The sequence below is a fragment of the Poromitra crassiceps genome (assembly GCF_964638095.1).
Source record: "Poromitra crassiceps genome assembly, chromosome: 16".
Taxonomy (NCBI): Eukaryota; Metazoa; Chordata; class Actinopteri; order Beryciformes; family Melamphaidae; genus Poromitra; species Poromitra crassiceps.
The window spans coordinates 27,182,175-27,198,048 of NC_139645.1; the positions used below are offsets into that span (position 1 = coordinate 27,182,175).

At 43.4% G+C, this 15,874-nt stretch overlaps 1 protein-coding gene across 1 annotated transcript in view; it reads right to left on the reverse strand.

The window, feature by feature from the left end:
• The window catches only part of LOC310791552 (phosphorylase b kinase regulatory subunit beta-like), a gene marked incomplete at its 5' end in the record, with an annotated part of 62,979 nt that overhangs the window by 7,367 nt on the left and 39,738 nt on the right, over nt 1–15,874 (reverse strand). The window contains 7 exons of the mRNA XM_083653224.1: nt 854–1,059; nt 4,074–4,164; nt 8,184–8,241; nt 9,068–9,149; nt 10,209–10,371; nt 12,775–12,833; nt 13,804–13,894. Coding sequence (XP_083509350.1) covers nt 854–1,059; nt 4,074–4,164; nt 8,184–8,241; nt 9,068–9,149; nt 10,209–10,371; nt 12,775–12,833; nt 13,804–13,894 — 750 coding nt within the window. The remainder of the gene's footprint in view (nt 1–853; nt 1,060–4,073; nt 4,165–8,183; nt 8,242–9,067; nt 9,150–10,208; nt 10,372–12,774; nt 12,834–13,803; nt 13,895–15,874) is intronic.

A 15,874-nucleotide genomic window follows, 5' to 3' on the forward strand; every position in this document is an offset into this window, starting at 1 on the left:
TGTCCCTCACAAGCTTGGACAGAACATGTCTGTCTCTCTCTCTCTCTCTCTCTCTCTCTCTCTCTCTCACTATTTTCTACATTAGGATTTTGTTAAATAATCAACAACCATGACTCTGCACTATCTAGAGTCGATACGAAGCTAGTCACGCACGAGACAAATCACATCATCCAGAGGTGTGACCAAGTCAGCTGGGTCGTCACTCAAGTCCCAAGTTAGGGTCAAGTCTTGAAGTATCAAGTCTACATGTAGATTACCAAGTCAAGTCCATGTCATGAATGTCAAGTCTCAAGTCTACATGTAGATTACCAAGTCAAGTCCATGTCATTAATGTCAAGTCTCAAGTATAAAGGTAGAACAGCAAGCCCAGTCTGAACAAGTCAAGAGTCCAGTATCAATTTAATATCTTAAAGAAAACTAAATATATAGGACTTTTCAATGCAATATGGTTTTAATAGGATACAAACTTCGTAATAACATCATGAGTTTGATTTCTACAATCAGTTTCAACTCCAATAAATTCAATCATTCCATTCAGAAAACTGAATTTAAATTCAGTCGTCTGCTGGAACAAATCTCATCACTTTCAATCCAAGTCATTTACACAAACACAAGATCTCAAGTCAAGACTTTAGACACCTTTTCAAGTCATCAAAGTATCAGTCAGAGTCAAATCCCAAGTCACCACAACCCAAGTCGAGTTTCAAGTCTTCTCTTCATGCATCAAGTCAAGTGTTTGTGTGTCTGCACTTGGGTCTACTGCACATCACTCCCAAATCCGTGACAGCCAGCAGTTCAGCTATCTGATAAGCACCATACCCCTCGGCCTCCAAACCCACGCGCTCCCTCCTACCCGACTCGGATCTTCAGCATGCCGCTGAACAGCTGGGGGTTGTTGGAGATGATCCAGCCGATGTGGATGATGAGTTCCTGCTGCAGCACGGCCTCGCGCTCTCCGCCCTGAGGGGCGCAGCGCCGGTACATGATGCCCGCTATCACTCCTGGAGAGAGGGGGTTAGAGATCACCTCCTCCTCCTGCCCGAACAGACCCAGGGTCACCTGGCACATAGACACACGCAGCCGCGCGCACACACACACACACACACACACACACACACACACACACACACACACACAAGCACACATGTGGATGCATGCGTGTATACAAACACACAATTCCTAGACGTACCGGTAACACTTTATAATAAGGGTCATTAATTAAGGGTTAACAGACCCTTAATTAACAGTTAACTAATGTGTAGTAATCATTTACTCATGGTGTTACATTACATTACATTACGTTACATCATTTAGCAGATGCTTTTATCCAAAGCGACTTACAATATCACATTTTGTCAACAGTAAAGAAATCAACTATTCATGTGTTCATGTTAACTAAGGTATTAATTTATACATATTGAATAGTTTAGGGTTAGTCAATGGTTAGTATTAGACATTAACTAAGGGTTAATGAATGCTTATTAAGCAGGGTTAGTTTATGCGGCAGGTAATATATCAGGTAGTATAGTCTATATTATTAAGTTTTAATATATACAGGTAATATAGTCTATATTATAAAGTTTTAATATATACAGGTGATATAGTCTATATTATTAAGTTTTAATATATACAGGTAATATAGTCTATATTATTAGGTTTTAATATATACAGGTAATATAGTCTATATTATTAAGTTTTAATATATACAGGTAATATAGTCTATATTATTAAGTTTTAATATATACAGGTAATATAGTCTATATTATTAAGTTGTAATATCTAAAGGTAATAGACTCTATATTATTAAGTTTTAATATCTACAGGTAATACACTCTATATTATTAAGTTTTAATATCTACAGGTAATATACTCTATATTATTACGTTTTAATATCTACAGGTAATATACTCCAAGCTAGTCACAATTCCTTTTCCCAGTTAACATAAATAGGGGTGATGCCTCTTAATCTTCCAACTGAGCTCCTATTGTGTGCAGGAGGAGACATGTGTCTCTATTGTGTGCAGGAGGAGACATGCGTCTCTATTGTGTGCAGGAGGAGACATGCGTCTCTATTGTGTGCAGGAGGAGACATGCGTCTCTATTGTGTGCAGGAGGAGACATGTGTCTCTATTGTGTGCAGGAGGAGACATGCGTCTCTATTGTGTGCAGGAGGAGACATGCGTCTCTATTGTGTGCAGGAGGAGACATGCGTCTCTATTGTGTGCAGGAGGAGACATGTGTCTCTATTGTGTGCAGGAGGAGACATGCGTCTCTATTGTGTGCAGGAGGAGACATGCGTCTCTATTGTGTGCAGGAGGAGACATGCGTCTCTATTGTGTGCAGGAGACATGCGTCTCTATTGTGTGCAGGAGGAGACATGCGTCTCCAATTCTAAATCAGCTTTTCCAATCTTGTGGAGAAGAGTATTCCCTCCGGCACGCAATCTATATGCAGATTCACACCTTGAGCTACTTCAGCATAATGAAATGCCTCAAAGTCTTCAGGAGGCTCAAAAATGAGTCCAGATAAGCGAGGCTCTTGAGAGGTGGCTAATCTCTGAGTAGCACTTGACAGGAATGAAAGGATGCAGTGAAACTCAGACGCCGTGAGGAAGCAGGATCAGACAAAACTCCTGGGTCACAAGCTGTAACTCCTGGGTCACAAGCTGTAACTCCTGGGTCACAAGCTGTAACTCCTGGGTCACAAGCTGTAACTCCTGGGTCACAAGCTGTAACTCCTGGGTCACAAGCTGTCAACTGGCAGATGGAGTGTGTCTAGAGACACAGACTAACACATGGAGTGTGTCTAGAGACACAGACTAACACATGGAGTGTGTCTAGAGACGCAGACTAACACATGGAGTGTGTCTAGAGACGCAGACTAACACATGGAGTGTGTCTAGAGATGCAGACTAACACATGGAGTGTGTCTAGAGATGCAGACTAACACATGGAGTGTGTCTAGAGATGCAGACTAACACATGGAGTGTGTCTAGAGACGCAGACTAACACATGGAGTGTGTCTAGAGATGCAGACTAACACATGGAGTGTGTCTAGAGACGCAGACTAACACATGGAGTGTGTCTAGAGATGCAGACTAACACATGGAGTGTGTCTAGAGACGCAGACTAACACATGGAGTGTGTCTAGAGATGCAGACTAACACATGGAGTGTGTCTAGAGATGCAGACTAACACATGAAGTGTGTCTAGAGACACAGACTAACACATGGAGTGTGTCTAGAGACACAGACTAACACATGGAGTGCGTCTAGAGATGCAGACTAACACATGGACGTGGTGCACAGGGGGATTTCATGGGGCTCACACTGGCAGCCTTGCTACAACCAGTGTTGGGGGTAATGCATTACAAAAGTAACACATTACATGTAATATATTAGTAACTCTGTAATATAACTTACCATTAGGATTTCAGTAATATTATACCAGTTACTTTGTCAAGTAACACAAATTGACTTGTTTTTTTTGTTTTTGTTTATCAAAGCACATATTTAAATAAAGATACAATCATTAATCAAATTGTGTTTTTGTGCAAATACCACTAACAGATGACAATAACAAAGGAAAAGGATAACATTGAGAATTTTGGAGGGTTACACTGACTTCAAGCCAGTTTAAATTATTTTTCGGGATGGTTCCGATGTCATTCTACTGTTGTTATTTTGGTGAAAGTAATGCAAAGTAGTGTAATAAGTAACGAGTTACTCTACACAGACAGTAATATTGTAAAGTGACTGATTACTTTCAAATGAAAGTAACTAGTAATATGTAGTATGTTACATTTTGAAAGTAACTTGTCCAACACTGGTTACAACTACAGCTTAGACACACACACACACACACAATGGACGTAAGCAATTCCCATAGGATGATAGCATGAGGAGCTTATAACGATGTTCCAATATAATCACCAATTTGGTTTTGACATAATCAGTGAACATTAAAATCATGTCGCCACATGTCATTCGTCCGCATATGCATTTGATCTTACAGTGATTCTACAAAAGGGACAGTTGCAATACTTAGGCCTCTGTGCTGTCTGTGTCCACTTACCTGCTTGCCATGCACTAAAACACTAGTAATACTGGGTGCAAGGCTGTCCACTAGCTTAGTTAAGAGACTGGCAGCAAGACGGACAACAGACCTGGTGAGCAAAAACACAAGAACATTGGGAATCATTAAGGAGTCATTGCCAGGTGCCTCCCTCATCTCATTTCAAAAACACAGACAGGTGAATCGTTTGTAGAAGTCCAGTGCCCCTAAACCTGTAGGCCTTTCAGGTTGAGAGCTGAGGCACAATATTACAACTGTCCATCAAAACACAAGATTCATTCCTTTTGCAGTCAAGACAAGTTTCCTTTTTACACCTGACTGAGCCATCGAGCCAGCCTTCAAGAAATAACGTAGATAGGTGTTGCAGTTCCAGTCCTGACTATTCAATTTGTCTTATTTATTCAAAGCCAGAAGATGGGGGGGGGGGGTGGCTTATAATATAACCTATTTTAATGTTCACTAATTTCTGAATTGATTATTCACATGAGCGACTGTAGCCTGTCGGCAGCCTCCTCATGCCTGCAGCACTCCTGAGGGGGGAAAAGCAACACACAGGAACAGCTGATTAATAGCATGGGAGTCAGCGTTGCTATAGCCACACACATGAAGACATGAAGACATCACTGCAGCACAGTGAACAAATAAACAGATCAAATCAAGGTGGTCATGAATATAATGGGTTGAAAGTTCACATCTTCCCTCAGTGATATGCTGAGAAGGGAGACCGGGGGGCAATTGTAACAAGGGGCAAAATGTAACATCTCAAATTGCACCAATCAGAAACGAGATAGAACCGTGAAACTCATTGTGGTCTGTGATGATCCCTTGGGGCAACTGTAACGCTGCGTGACAATTGACCCCGACACCAACAAACGATATAGATGATTTTGTTTCTAATAACTTAAGAAAAGTATTTTGTGTTCAGTTTAAATGTCTACGTATACTTCATTATATTTGGTGCCATACATGTAGTTTAGTGGTTAAGTGTTTAGCCTCTTCCCCGGGTTCAATTCCCGCCAAGATCCATTTTCTCGTGCGTTCAAAATCCTCAATGTCTATGAATCAGAAGTTGTCTTAACTGTAAATACGGCCATATTTGGCTGGAAATCAACATATTTTTCAACTATTTTTTTTGGTGTGTAATAGTAGCCTAATTTAGACTAAATGCGTGTCACGATCTTAAAATATTTTCATCATAAACTATAATAATGAATTATCGTCCAGCCCTATAGCCTAGTACTGAAACTCAGTATTGAAATGCAGATGCTGGTCGGAGCAATTTAAGTTTTACACATTTGTAACATCTCAACTGCACCAATCATAAATGATCATAGTCTCTGAACTGTGGAGGGAAAAAAGTCTAGTATTTGTATAATTATATAATTAATTATACCATTTGAATTAAACTGGAATTAATTGTATATGAAGGTATTACGTGTGTTGTTACAATTGCCCCATACAGTATGCTGTTACAAGCCCCCCCGCATGTAGGAGCTGGTGTAACATTTGAATTCTTGTGTTTCAATCAATATTGTGACTCTAACATTGCTTGTAAAAACATTTGATGACTGTTAACAAGGTACCTTCACAACAACCGTATCCAAATAGTTACAGTAGAGAGGTTTTTGGGTAATAACATCAAAATATATATATATTTTTTTTTACAATTGCCCCCGGTCTCCCCAACAAGTCTTGCTTGAAGAGCGTGGAATTATTCTGTGATTAAACCTGCAGCTGCAGCATGATGGCGCACCTCGTGTGTGATGAACGAAAAGGCATCAAACCTTAATGTTCATAAGGCATGATGGTGTCAAGCCACTGATGCTTTGTTGGGGAGCCTATTTCAAGCTCCACTTCCTAGTCCATGTTAGTGAAATGAGGAAGGGAATTGAACTGAGTGGTGACGTTGTCTCACAGCAACCTGGGGACCAGCCTCCAGCCATAATCAAATTATTCTATGTTAAAAACAACAACATATTAATACAAAAACAAACAGCAACAGTGTACAATCGACATTGTTGAGCTGTCAGGTCAGTCAACTTCACCTGACTGACACAAACAGAACCAAAGCATGGCCACATATATGACCACTGGACAGGAGAGGAAGCTAGGACGAGAAGCTGTGAGTTAGCATAGTGATAATAACCATTAACCATGACAGAGCCTGGTTGATGGAGAGAAAGCAATGTTGCAGGAAGTGCTAAGAGCATACAAGCTACAGCAGCTACACATCGGACCCAAGGTGCCTGCTAGCTTAGCCAAACTACGTAGCTTGAGTTGAGTTAAGCCATTTTACTAGATTAAACCTGCTGGTATAATCCGAAATACCATTGTTGCCAGTCGGCCGACATTTTAGCAACATGCTACAAAAATACTTCTAACCAGGGTGACTACAGGTCAGGTCAAGTTAAGACTTGACATTATTTTTGACACTTCAAATGAATTTTAATAAGAGTTCAAGCCGAAACAATTAGCCTGAAGAATGAGAATGGTAGTGGCAAGCTCAAACTACAGTACTTTAAATTCACAATCAATAATGACTATTCTTTACCACGTATAGTGTTTGGAGTGAAGTTTACTCTACATTAACCATGCTGAACTATCTTCTGTTCAGCTGAATATAATTTTTACCATAATGTGACATTAGTGACGGCAAACGGATAATACAGTAGTGCAAATCTGGACACTTTATTCACTGACGTCAGCTTGGATCTTCTTGTGTGTACCATCATGTGATAAAACCCAACACACCATACACCAATCCTACGCTGAAGCAACACCGAAGCAACGCAGCGCGGAGGCCGTTTGGCTGGAAATGGAGGATAACGAACTGACAATTCAGTCTTATATCAGGTAGATCTTTGCCACTGTTTTTAAACAAAGTCACGGCTCGTTCAGGTTAATTGGCTCACTGTCACGTCAATTAGTTGCAAACGTTCACGGAAATAGAATTGCTTGTTCAATGAATGGCGCTCTTTTAGCGTCTTCATGCACTACACTGAGTAAACAATACACAGACTCATATTGTTCACAAAAGTCCAATAGGAGAACTGGTCGTCACCATGGATCTATTAAACAATCACTGTCATCAGTGTAAATACACAGCAGTCCACTTCCATGTTTTGTACAGTTGTTTTCAGACGTGATGTGAGCCGTACCTGCGTAAGCCTGAACCCTTCCCAACATCACCTTTTCAAGTTGACTCGGGACTCGGGTTTGTTGATCCATTCCCACTAATCTTAACAAACCGGACTTTTGGATCATCCAACTTCAACCATTGGAGTGCTTTCTAAAGACCTGCAGACACCCTGGAGGAATCCCATAGATGGGTTGGCTAATGTTCACACAGCTTTAAGCTAACACAGCTAGCTAGCCAGCCAGCTAACTGGGTGTAAACATGCAGAGGCACTAGTCCATCCCTGCAGTATCATTACCTGCTTCCCATGCACCAGAATGGTGGTGATGTGAGGGGCCATAGAGCTGGCAAACTTCTTGGTAAGGGACGCAGCGTGGCGCACTGCCAGCCTAGTTTGGCCAGATTAAATGGTGGTTATGTTACTAGTAAAATGTCAACAATAAGAGTTGGAAAAGTGTAGTTAGAAAAGACAAACAGAAGAGAACAGGAAGAAAACAAGACAGAAGGTTAATGAGTCCCAAAATGAGTCAAGCTGCAGGAAGTAAAACAGCGTTGCCTATAAAGCCACTAAAACCTCCAAACCTGTTTAAAACAACAACATTTCTGGGGACAAATTGGAGCAATAATTGACGACTAACCAGGTAATATTATTTGCTCTCATATTTTGGTTATTATTGTGATATATGTGTTTGATCTTTGTTCATCGTAATGATAACAACTATAAGATATTCTGTATGTGGACTAACTTTGGTTACACCCATGCTATAAAAAACAGACTGGAAAGCTGTGAAAAGTGTGTGTGTGTGTGTGTGTGTGTGTGTGTGTGTGTGTGTGTGTGTGTGTGTGTGTGTGTGTGTGTGTGTGTGTGTGTGTGTGTGTGTGTGTGTGTGTGCGTGTGCGTGCGTGTGTGTGTGTGTGCGTGTGTGTGTGTGTGTGTGTGTGTGTGTGTGTGTGTGTGTGTGAGGGTATCTGACCAAAGCTTCCTGCTGCCAGCTCTTCTGTAGATTCTCTCCAGCTCGTCCTTCATGTTCTCTGGAATCACAAAGGACAACATGTTCATACTAAACATACAAAGCTCATGGGTTTAGATTCTAAAGACATAGTTATTATACCAATACTGTATTTCAGTGTGTTAAACATTGTAGGAGACAGAGATGGTGAGGACAACTGAAGTGAAAAATGAGAAAAGGCACACTTAAAAACTAAGAACTATTGGATTTGCTCCAAAGTCCTTTTCCAAATCAAATTATAAGCAAGTCATTTATAGAAATGGCTTTCTGAAGAATGTCTAACACGTCCCATATTATCCTTCTTTTCTCCATAAATTGCAATTGCCAAATTAAGCAGTTGGTAACTTACCAACCTCCCATTGGCTATAGTGGACTGATTTCTAACTGCAGCATGAAAGGCTTTGCATGAATAGACTCTTTTCACAGCAACCCTTTGCTTTACTTCCTGCTTTACCACCTCAAAATGTATATCATAAAATATCAGTGGAAAGTATTGGCAGATTGTAATGCATGACAGTGTACTGTATGTGTGCACTGTACTGTATGTGTGTGTAACAGAAGTGAATCAGCGCTGATTCCTCGTGAGTCCTGAGTGGCAGCGAGTAGGTTGGTTAAACTCACTCCCCAAGTATAAAGGCACGTTAATCAGCTCCGCCAAGGGAGCTAGCTCTCTTGGTGCAGTGGTTAGCGTGTCCGCCCAGCAAGCCGAAGGCCGGCAGTTCGAATCCACCCCTGGGTAAGCCCTTAACATGGGTTGCTGCAATTACCACCAACACAACGCCGTTATACATGTGCAGTGTATTGTATATGTGTAGTGTATTGTATGTGTGCAGTGTATTGTGCTTTACCGTCTTTCTCAAGGAAGTCTGGTCCTTCTCTCCTGAGGAGGATTACAGCAAGCTGGGCTTGACTGGCCAAGCAGTCAGAGTCCTGGGCAGTGATACAGACAGACAGACAGACAGACAGAGAGAGAGACAGACAGACAGACAGACAGACAGACAGAGAGAGAGAGAGACAGACAGACAGACAGACAGACAGACAGACAGACAGAAAGACAGACAGACAGACAGAAAGACAGAAAGAAAGACAGACAGACAGACAGAAAGACAGACAGAAAGACAGAAAGACAGAAAGAAAGATCAGCCTGGTCAAGAGAGAAACCCATGCTGAAGGACAAAACACCATGTACCAAGGTGATGTGGAGCAGTGCAAAAACAGACAGAGATTGGTGGAAAGAACTTTTATGACTTTTGGAACGTAAATGCGTTTGTTTTTGTTTTTTTATGCTTCAAAAGGCATAAAAGTGATTAACGTTTGTGGAGATTATCTTGCTGAACCCCAATTTGCATTCCCATAAACCTTTGTTAAGCATAGACCTTATTTTATGCATTTAAGTGAAATCCCCATTCTAAAACCCCATAGACTTTTTCCCTGACGAATGGCGGCGATTTCTGGTTAAGCCTACAAAAATACATCATCCCTGCGGTCCTCTATTGTGAGGGTCTGCGTCTCCTATCTGCTGATAAGCCACAGAGTTTCCTGGTTTGAGATGAATCCAGGTCCCACGCTTCAGACTGGAGGAAGTTTGAACCGATGCGGGTGATTAGAGGAACAGGAGCGGCACATCCGGGACATCCCCCTATCATCGCTCCTTATTTTCCCTGACATTCCCTTTCCGTTTTGGCCAAGTTTTCCCAGCTTTAAGTACAGACGTGTAGGCAGAAGCATTTGAAAAGCCAATCGCCTGTTTTACACGTGTTTTAAGAGACTAACATGTGTTTTAAGAGACTAACATGTGTTTTAAGAGACTAACGTGTTTTAAGAGACTAACATGTAATTTAAGAGACTAACACGGAAGTGACAATGTGCATAGTTTGCGTGAGGCAGAGCACAAGCTGGAAACTCTGTGCTATTCCTGCTTCTTTGGGTCAGTGGTCTGAGCCTGTTGGTTTGTTTTGTTCCTGTAGTGTTCCACTGCGTTGGACTCACGTGGAACTTCTGCATGATCTCGTGGGTGGGTCTGTGCCACCACTCCTCCACGTTGATCTCGGGCTGCTGCTCCAGGTCCGAGGCGTTGGGCGTGCTGGTCTGTCTCTTCACCTTGGAGTGCTTGGGGAGCTCCAGCTCCTCGAAGCTCTTAAACTCTGGGATCCTGCACACACGTGGAGAAACACCCAGGGACGATTAGAGGCTTACCTGTAGTAGGTGTGCGCCATGTCGTATCGTTATCAATATAAGACTTACTAAAAATGTATTTAATTGGGACATCGCTCATAGACATCCCTGGGCAAATAAATTGAAATCCTTATTTTATCTGAAGGATTTGTCACTTATTTTTCATAACAGGTTACTTTGTGATATCCAAGAGACTAATATAATAATAATGATACAATACAATTCATTTGGAGACGCCTTTCAAAACACCCAAGGTCACTGTCCATGCATAAAAGAGACATAACATTCTAAAAGATCATACTCAGATAAGAACAACAAGCATGGCAAACATCAGCATAATTAAGATAAGACGAGCGTAGATCAAAGAAAAGACAGGAGATACACTCGGCACGCAGACAACATAGATTGAGTGATGTATATGATTAAAGTGAGTAGGCCAGTTTGAACAGGTGGGTTTTGAGGTGGGATTTGAATGTGGTTATGGTGTCAGACTGTCAGCGATGTTGGGGCAGGGAGATCCAGACCCCGGGTGCGGGGGGTTTCTGTGCGCACAGTTACGTTCTGCAACTCTTCCTTCAGCCCTAGAGACTGGCAGGTTCCAATGCTCCTCCTGAGGACAGACTCTGTTTGCTGTGTGAGTTAAGTCAAATTGAAAACTAGATGATTTTTTTGTTCTACTGTCCTGCATACAAAGATGCAAGAGATGAACTCTTTGGTCAAATGTCCTGTATTTATGTTGACTTTTTGGAGATGATGACGATGAGAAACTTGAGCTGTGCTTCACAGGAGCCGAGTGCACCAGCTGGGCGTCAAAAAGTAGGTCTTAACTGTTACGCCGGTCTTAGCTACGGCCGACGTTGTGATTTGAATTTACACCGAGTGCACCAAGCCTGACTTACCATGGTCGTAGCTGTGCCCGGTCTTTAGGCTGCGGACGTGCGCGTTCACGTGAATACGTGCTTGTTGCCAAGCAACACACTTCTCTCAGACGAGCTCGAGACAGCTGACAGACAGCTCCAACTCAGCTCAAACTTATAGAGTTGTATTCAAAGCATAGAAACGTTCTCACGGCTCAATTTAACAGCGCCAACACAAACAAACAGAAACAAGATGCATGGAATTTGATCACAAGTGCAATCAGTACTGAATGCGATGGCGGACTGCGCACAGCGGGCAGTTGATGAAGTCAGGAAGAAATCAGCATCAGCTTTTAACCCGCCGACGAGCGGAGGTCCTGCCCCTAAAACGTCCATTTACAGCACATATCGATAGATATTTTTGGAGAAGATTCCCCCGCATCACAGGACTGAACGGCACTGACAGCACAGAGCTGTCAGTCCCGACAGCGCAGATCAAGATGAGACAGCTGTCAGTATGGGTACGCCTTGGGTTTAACTTTTACACCTGCTCCATACCAGACGTAAAAGTTACACCCAGGCGCAGCGCATACAGGGCTTAAGACTACATGGTGCACTAGTCATAAAATTAAGTTAGTCGTAACTTTGAGTTCTACGTCGGACGTAGCGTTGCACCTAGGCGTACGCCCATTATACTTATTATACTGTATGTTTGAGCATTATGATTATGATTTATATAATATATATGTTTAGGATTTTCATGCACCACTGCAACGGTACATGATAATGATTGTGATAATGGCAATGTTCCAACTTGTTTATTATGTAATGATGTACGCACAGCAACAAGCATGGCTGAAAGTGGCTCCACACGGGGGAGGAGTTCATTCCAAAAGGGGAGTGACTTCAATATTGTGGAAGTGGTTTGGATACTTTTGTTGCAATTGTGTGTTGTTGAAATGAATCATAAAATATTGTTCAGTATTTTCTCACATCGTCAAGAATATCGTTATCACAGAAATATCATGAAATATGGTGGTTATTTTAGGGCTGTATTGCCCACCCCTAGTCTGTAGCAGAATCATTGAGTTGAGTGTAATAAGGCTTTATGTGAGTTTGTGTGTAACTGCATGTACGTAAGCATGAACACATATGTAGTATACATTAGTTACATTGTTTTATTGACCCTGCAAATGCAACCCTGCAAGTATATCTGTCTCTGTTAGTTTACTTTCCAGGGTCCGGAACACCCCCAACATCTACTCAATTGTTCCTCGACCCAAGATCTATCTGTCCAAATTTCATGTAAATCTGTTTTTGACTTTTTGGGCTGTCCTGCTGACAGACGGACGGACGGACGGACAGACAGACAGACAGACAGACAGACGGACAGACAGATGGACGGACAGACAGACACACAGATAGAAAGACAGCCAGAAAGACAGACAGACAGACAGACAGACAGGGGGAAACAGTGTCTCCTTGCTCGGCGGAGGTCAAATATGATTGACAATGTGACTTACTCTGCCTCATTGACACGCAGGAAGTCCAACTGCTCCACCACCGCTCCAGAGATCAGGGTCTGAAAGGGTCACATGATATGAGGTCACGTGACCTCGTGCGCTGCAGTCAACTGTAAAGTCAATGAGTAAAGAAATGTAGCGAGGAAACACTTGGGAGCACAAAGATGATACAGGGGAAGATATGAGAGGTCCAGGTCATGCGGCAGTAGATTCCCTGCCTACCAACACGAGGGTTCCGGGTTCGAGCCCCCGTGTTACCTCCCGCTTGGTCGGGCGTCCACAGGCACGATTGCCCGTGTATAGCGTGATCCTCCCACACGCTACGTCACTGCCAGTGAAACTCCTCGCTGTCAGGTGAAAAGAAGCAGCTAGAGACTTGCACGTGTATCAGAGGAAGCATGTGCTAGTCTACAACTCTCCCCAGATCAGCAGGCGGTGAGGAGGTGGAGTACTGGACAATTGAGGAGAAGTGGAGGATCTGAAAGAACCTGATAAAAAAGGTGTCTAATCAGTAATCAGAGGAGACACTAGGTGGCAGCAGTGAAGAGAACAGTCAGTATACTGTAGCTAGTGTGCTGCCTGTAAATGTGATATGAGCCGTTACAACTGAAGTCAACTCCAAACAAAAACAGAGGTGCCGGGGAAGAGCAGCACCCACAACAATGAGATGATAAAGAGTGGAGGTGTTTTCAAAGTAGCTGGCAGTTTAGCTGTCAAGTTAATAGCAAGACAGGAAGAGGAAACGGACAAACTCAACAGGAAACACCTGAGGAGCTCTCTGCGCTGCTGTGGAAGCCTGTCATGAGTTTGCCAAAGCTAATGTGAAAATTCAACTTAACCGCCTTGACTTTGAGGACATTGTTTTTGTCATTGATCAGGTATCAGCATCCCCTCACACACTCCAGAAACCATTGCTCGGCTGCAGATGTGTTGGCCAAATACATATTAAATCAAATCAAATCAAATGAAAATATGTATATATGGAGAGGGCGAAAGAAAGAGAGAACGACTAAATGAAGTGAAGCTCACCTGAAGTCTGTCCACGTGAACCTTGACCCCTCCGATGTTGCCCTTCTTGAAGGACGCCAGCATGTCCAGGATTGGGTTGAAGCGGCTCCCCCTAGTGAGACGGAGGCCAAACAGATTCAGAGCTGAGACTTTGTGGTTTGTGTTGGCTGCACCGTTCCAAACACGAGGCCGAGCCCTCTCTCGCTCCACGCTGCCTCTCTACTGTCTGTCACTTTCCATACAGCTCATCGTCCCAAATCAATAGCCAGCTAATGACTATTGAGCTGCTTCTATGAGAGCCTATTGACTCTGTTCAGATGCTGCAGATGCTGTGGCTGTTTAAGCGTCGCTAGCACACTGAAACATATGGCTTTCTGTAGAACGCTCAATACTGCTGCAATCAGCCCCATAGCCCTGCTATAGTGATACAGATGAGAGGCATTATCGCCCAATCAGCCAGCAACTGCTGTAGCACCTGGCTGCTATAAAGATAAATAGTGCTTTGAGAGAGAGAGAGAGAGAGAGAGAGAGAGAGAGAGACAGAGAGAGAGAGAGAGAGAGAGAGAGAGAGAGAGAGAGAGAGAGAGAGAGAGAGAGAGGACTACAGAAATATTTAATGAAAGAAAATGACTTAAAAGGACAGTTCACGTCGTAATAATTTTCCTCTTACCTGCAGCCTAGTGCTCTTTATCCATCTAGATGGTTTTTGCGTTGAGTCGCCAGATTTGGGAGATATCGACGTTTGACTGTCTCACCACGCAGAAGAAAGTGTGCATCCAACGTTAGCGTAGCTGTCAGGTTAGCACGCTTGCTTTTCTGCGGCGAGACGGTTGACAGGTGCAGTTTGGCCGAAAGAAAATAGTTCCTACTGTACATGAAACTGCTCACAGCAAGGTCTGTGGATTATCATGATTTCTGGAAAGAGACATTGCTGTTGAGTTTTTCAAATGCATTTTGTTAGAGCTTTGAGCACCACAAGCCGAGTGCCATCCAGTTCCATTGTAGTGGAGAGAAGGCAGACATCTCTACGGCTGATATCTCCAAAACTCGGCAACTCACACCAAAACTATCGAGACGGATAAATAGCAGTACAGGTAAGAGGAAAATATGTGTTTCGGATTTTTGGGGTGAACTGTCCCTTTAATTGGTGGCTCAGTGGTTAGCGCTGCTGCCTCACAGCAAGAAGGTCTCGAGTTTGCATGTTCTCCCCGTGTCGTGTGCGTGTGGGTTTCCTCCTCTAGGCATGTTCTCCCCGTGTCGTGTGCGTGTGGGTTTCCTCCTCTAGGCATGTTCTCCCCGTGTCGTGTGCATGTGGGTTTCCTCCTCTAGGCATGTTCTCCCCGTGTCATGTGCGTGTGGGTTTCCTCCCCTAGGCATGTTCTCCCCGTGTCGTGTGCATGTGGGTTTCCTCCTCTAGGCATGTTCTCCCCGTGTCGTGTGCGTGTGGGTTTCCTCCTCTAGGCATGTTCTGCCCGTGTCGTGTCCGTGTGGGTTTCCTCCTCTAGGCATGTTCTCCCCGTGTCGTGTGCGTGTGGGTTTCCTCCTCTAGGCATGTTCTGCCCGTGTCGTGTCCGTGTGGGTTTCCTCCTCTAGGCATGTTCTCCCCGTGTCATGTCCGTGTCCGTGTCCGTGTCGTGTGCGTGTGGGTTTCCTCCTCTAGGCATGTTCTCCCCGTGTCGTGTGCGTGTGGGTTTCCTCCTCTAGGCATGTTCTCCCCGTGTCGTGTCCGTGTGGGTTTCCTCCGGGCGCGCCGGTTTTCTTCCACCATCAAAGACATGTATGTTAGGCTTAATACTCCTAACATCATAATAACATCTAGGCTTGTGGACCCCAGGAAGAATAGCTGCTACAATGCTATAGCTAATTGTGAGCCTAATTAACTTAAACTTAAACCTAATTGCGCTAGGGGTGACTGTCAACACATTTTCTTTTTGGCAAGTCAGTGAGAGACAGAAAGAGACAGAGAGAAAGAGAGAGAGGTGGGGGGGGGGGGTTGATGTAGCGAGATATAGGACAAGGGAGGACGTGGTGAGACGGTTTGGGAGGACAGCAGGACAGATGAGAGACAAAGCAGCCATGTTAGGGAGTGTGT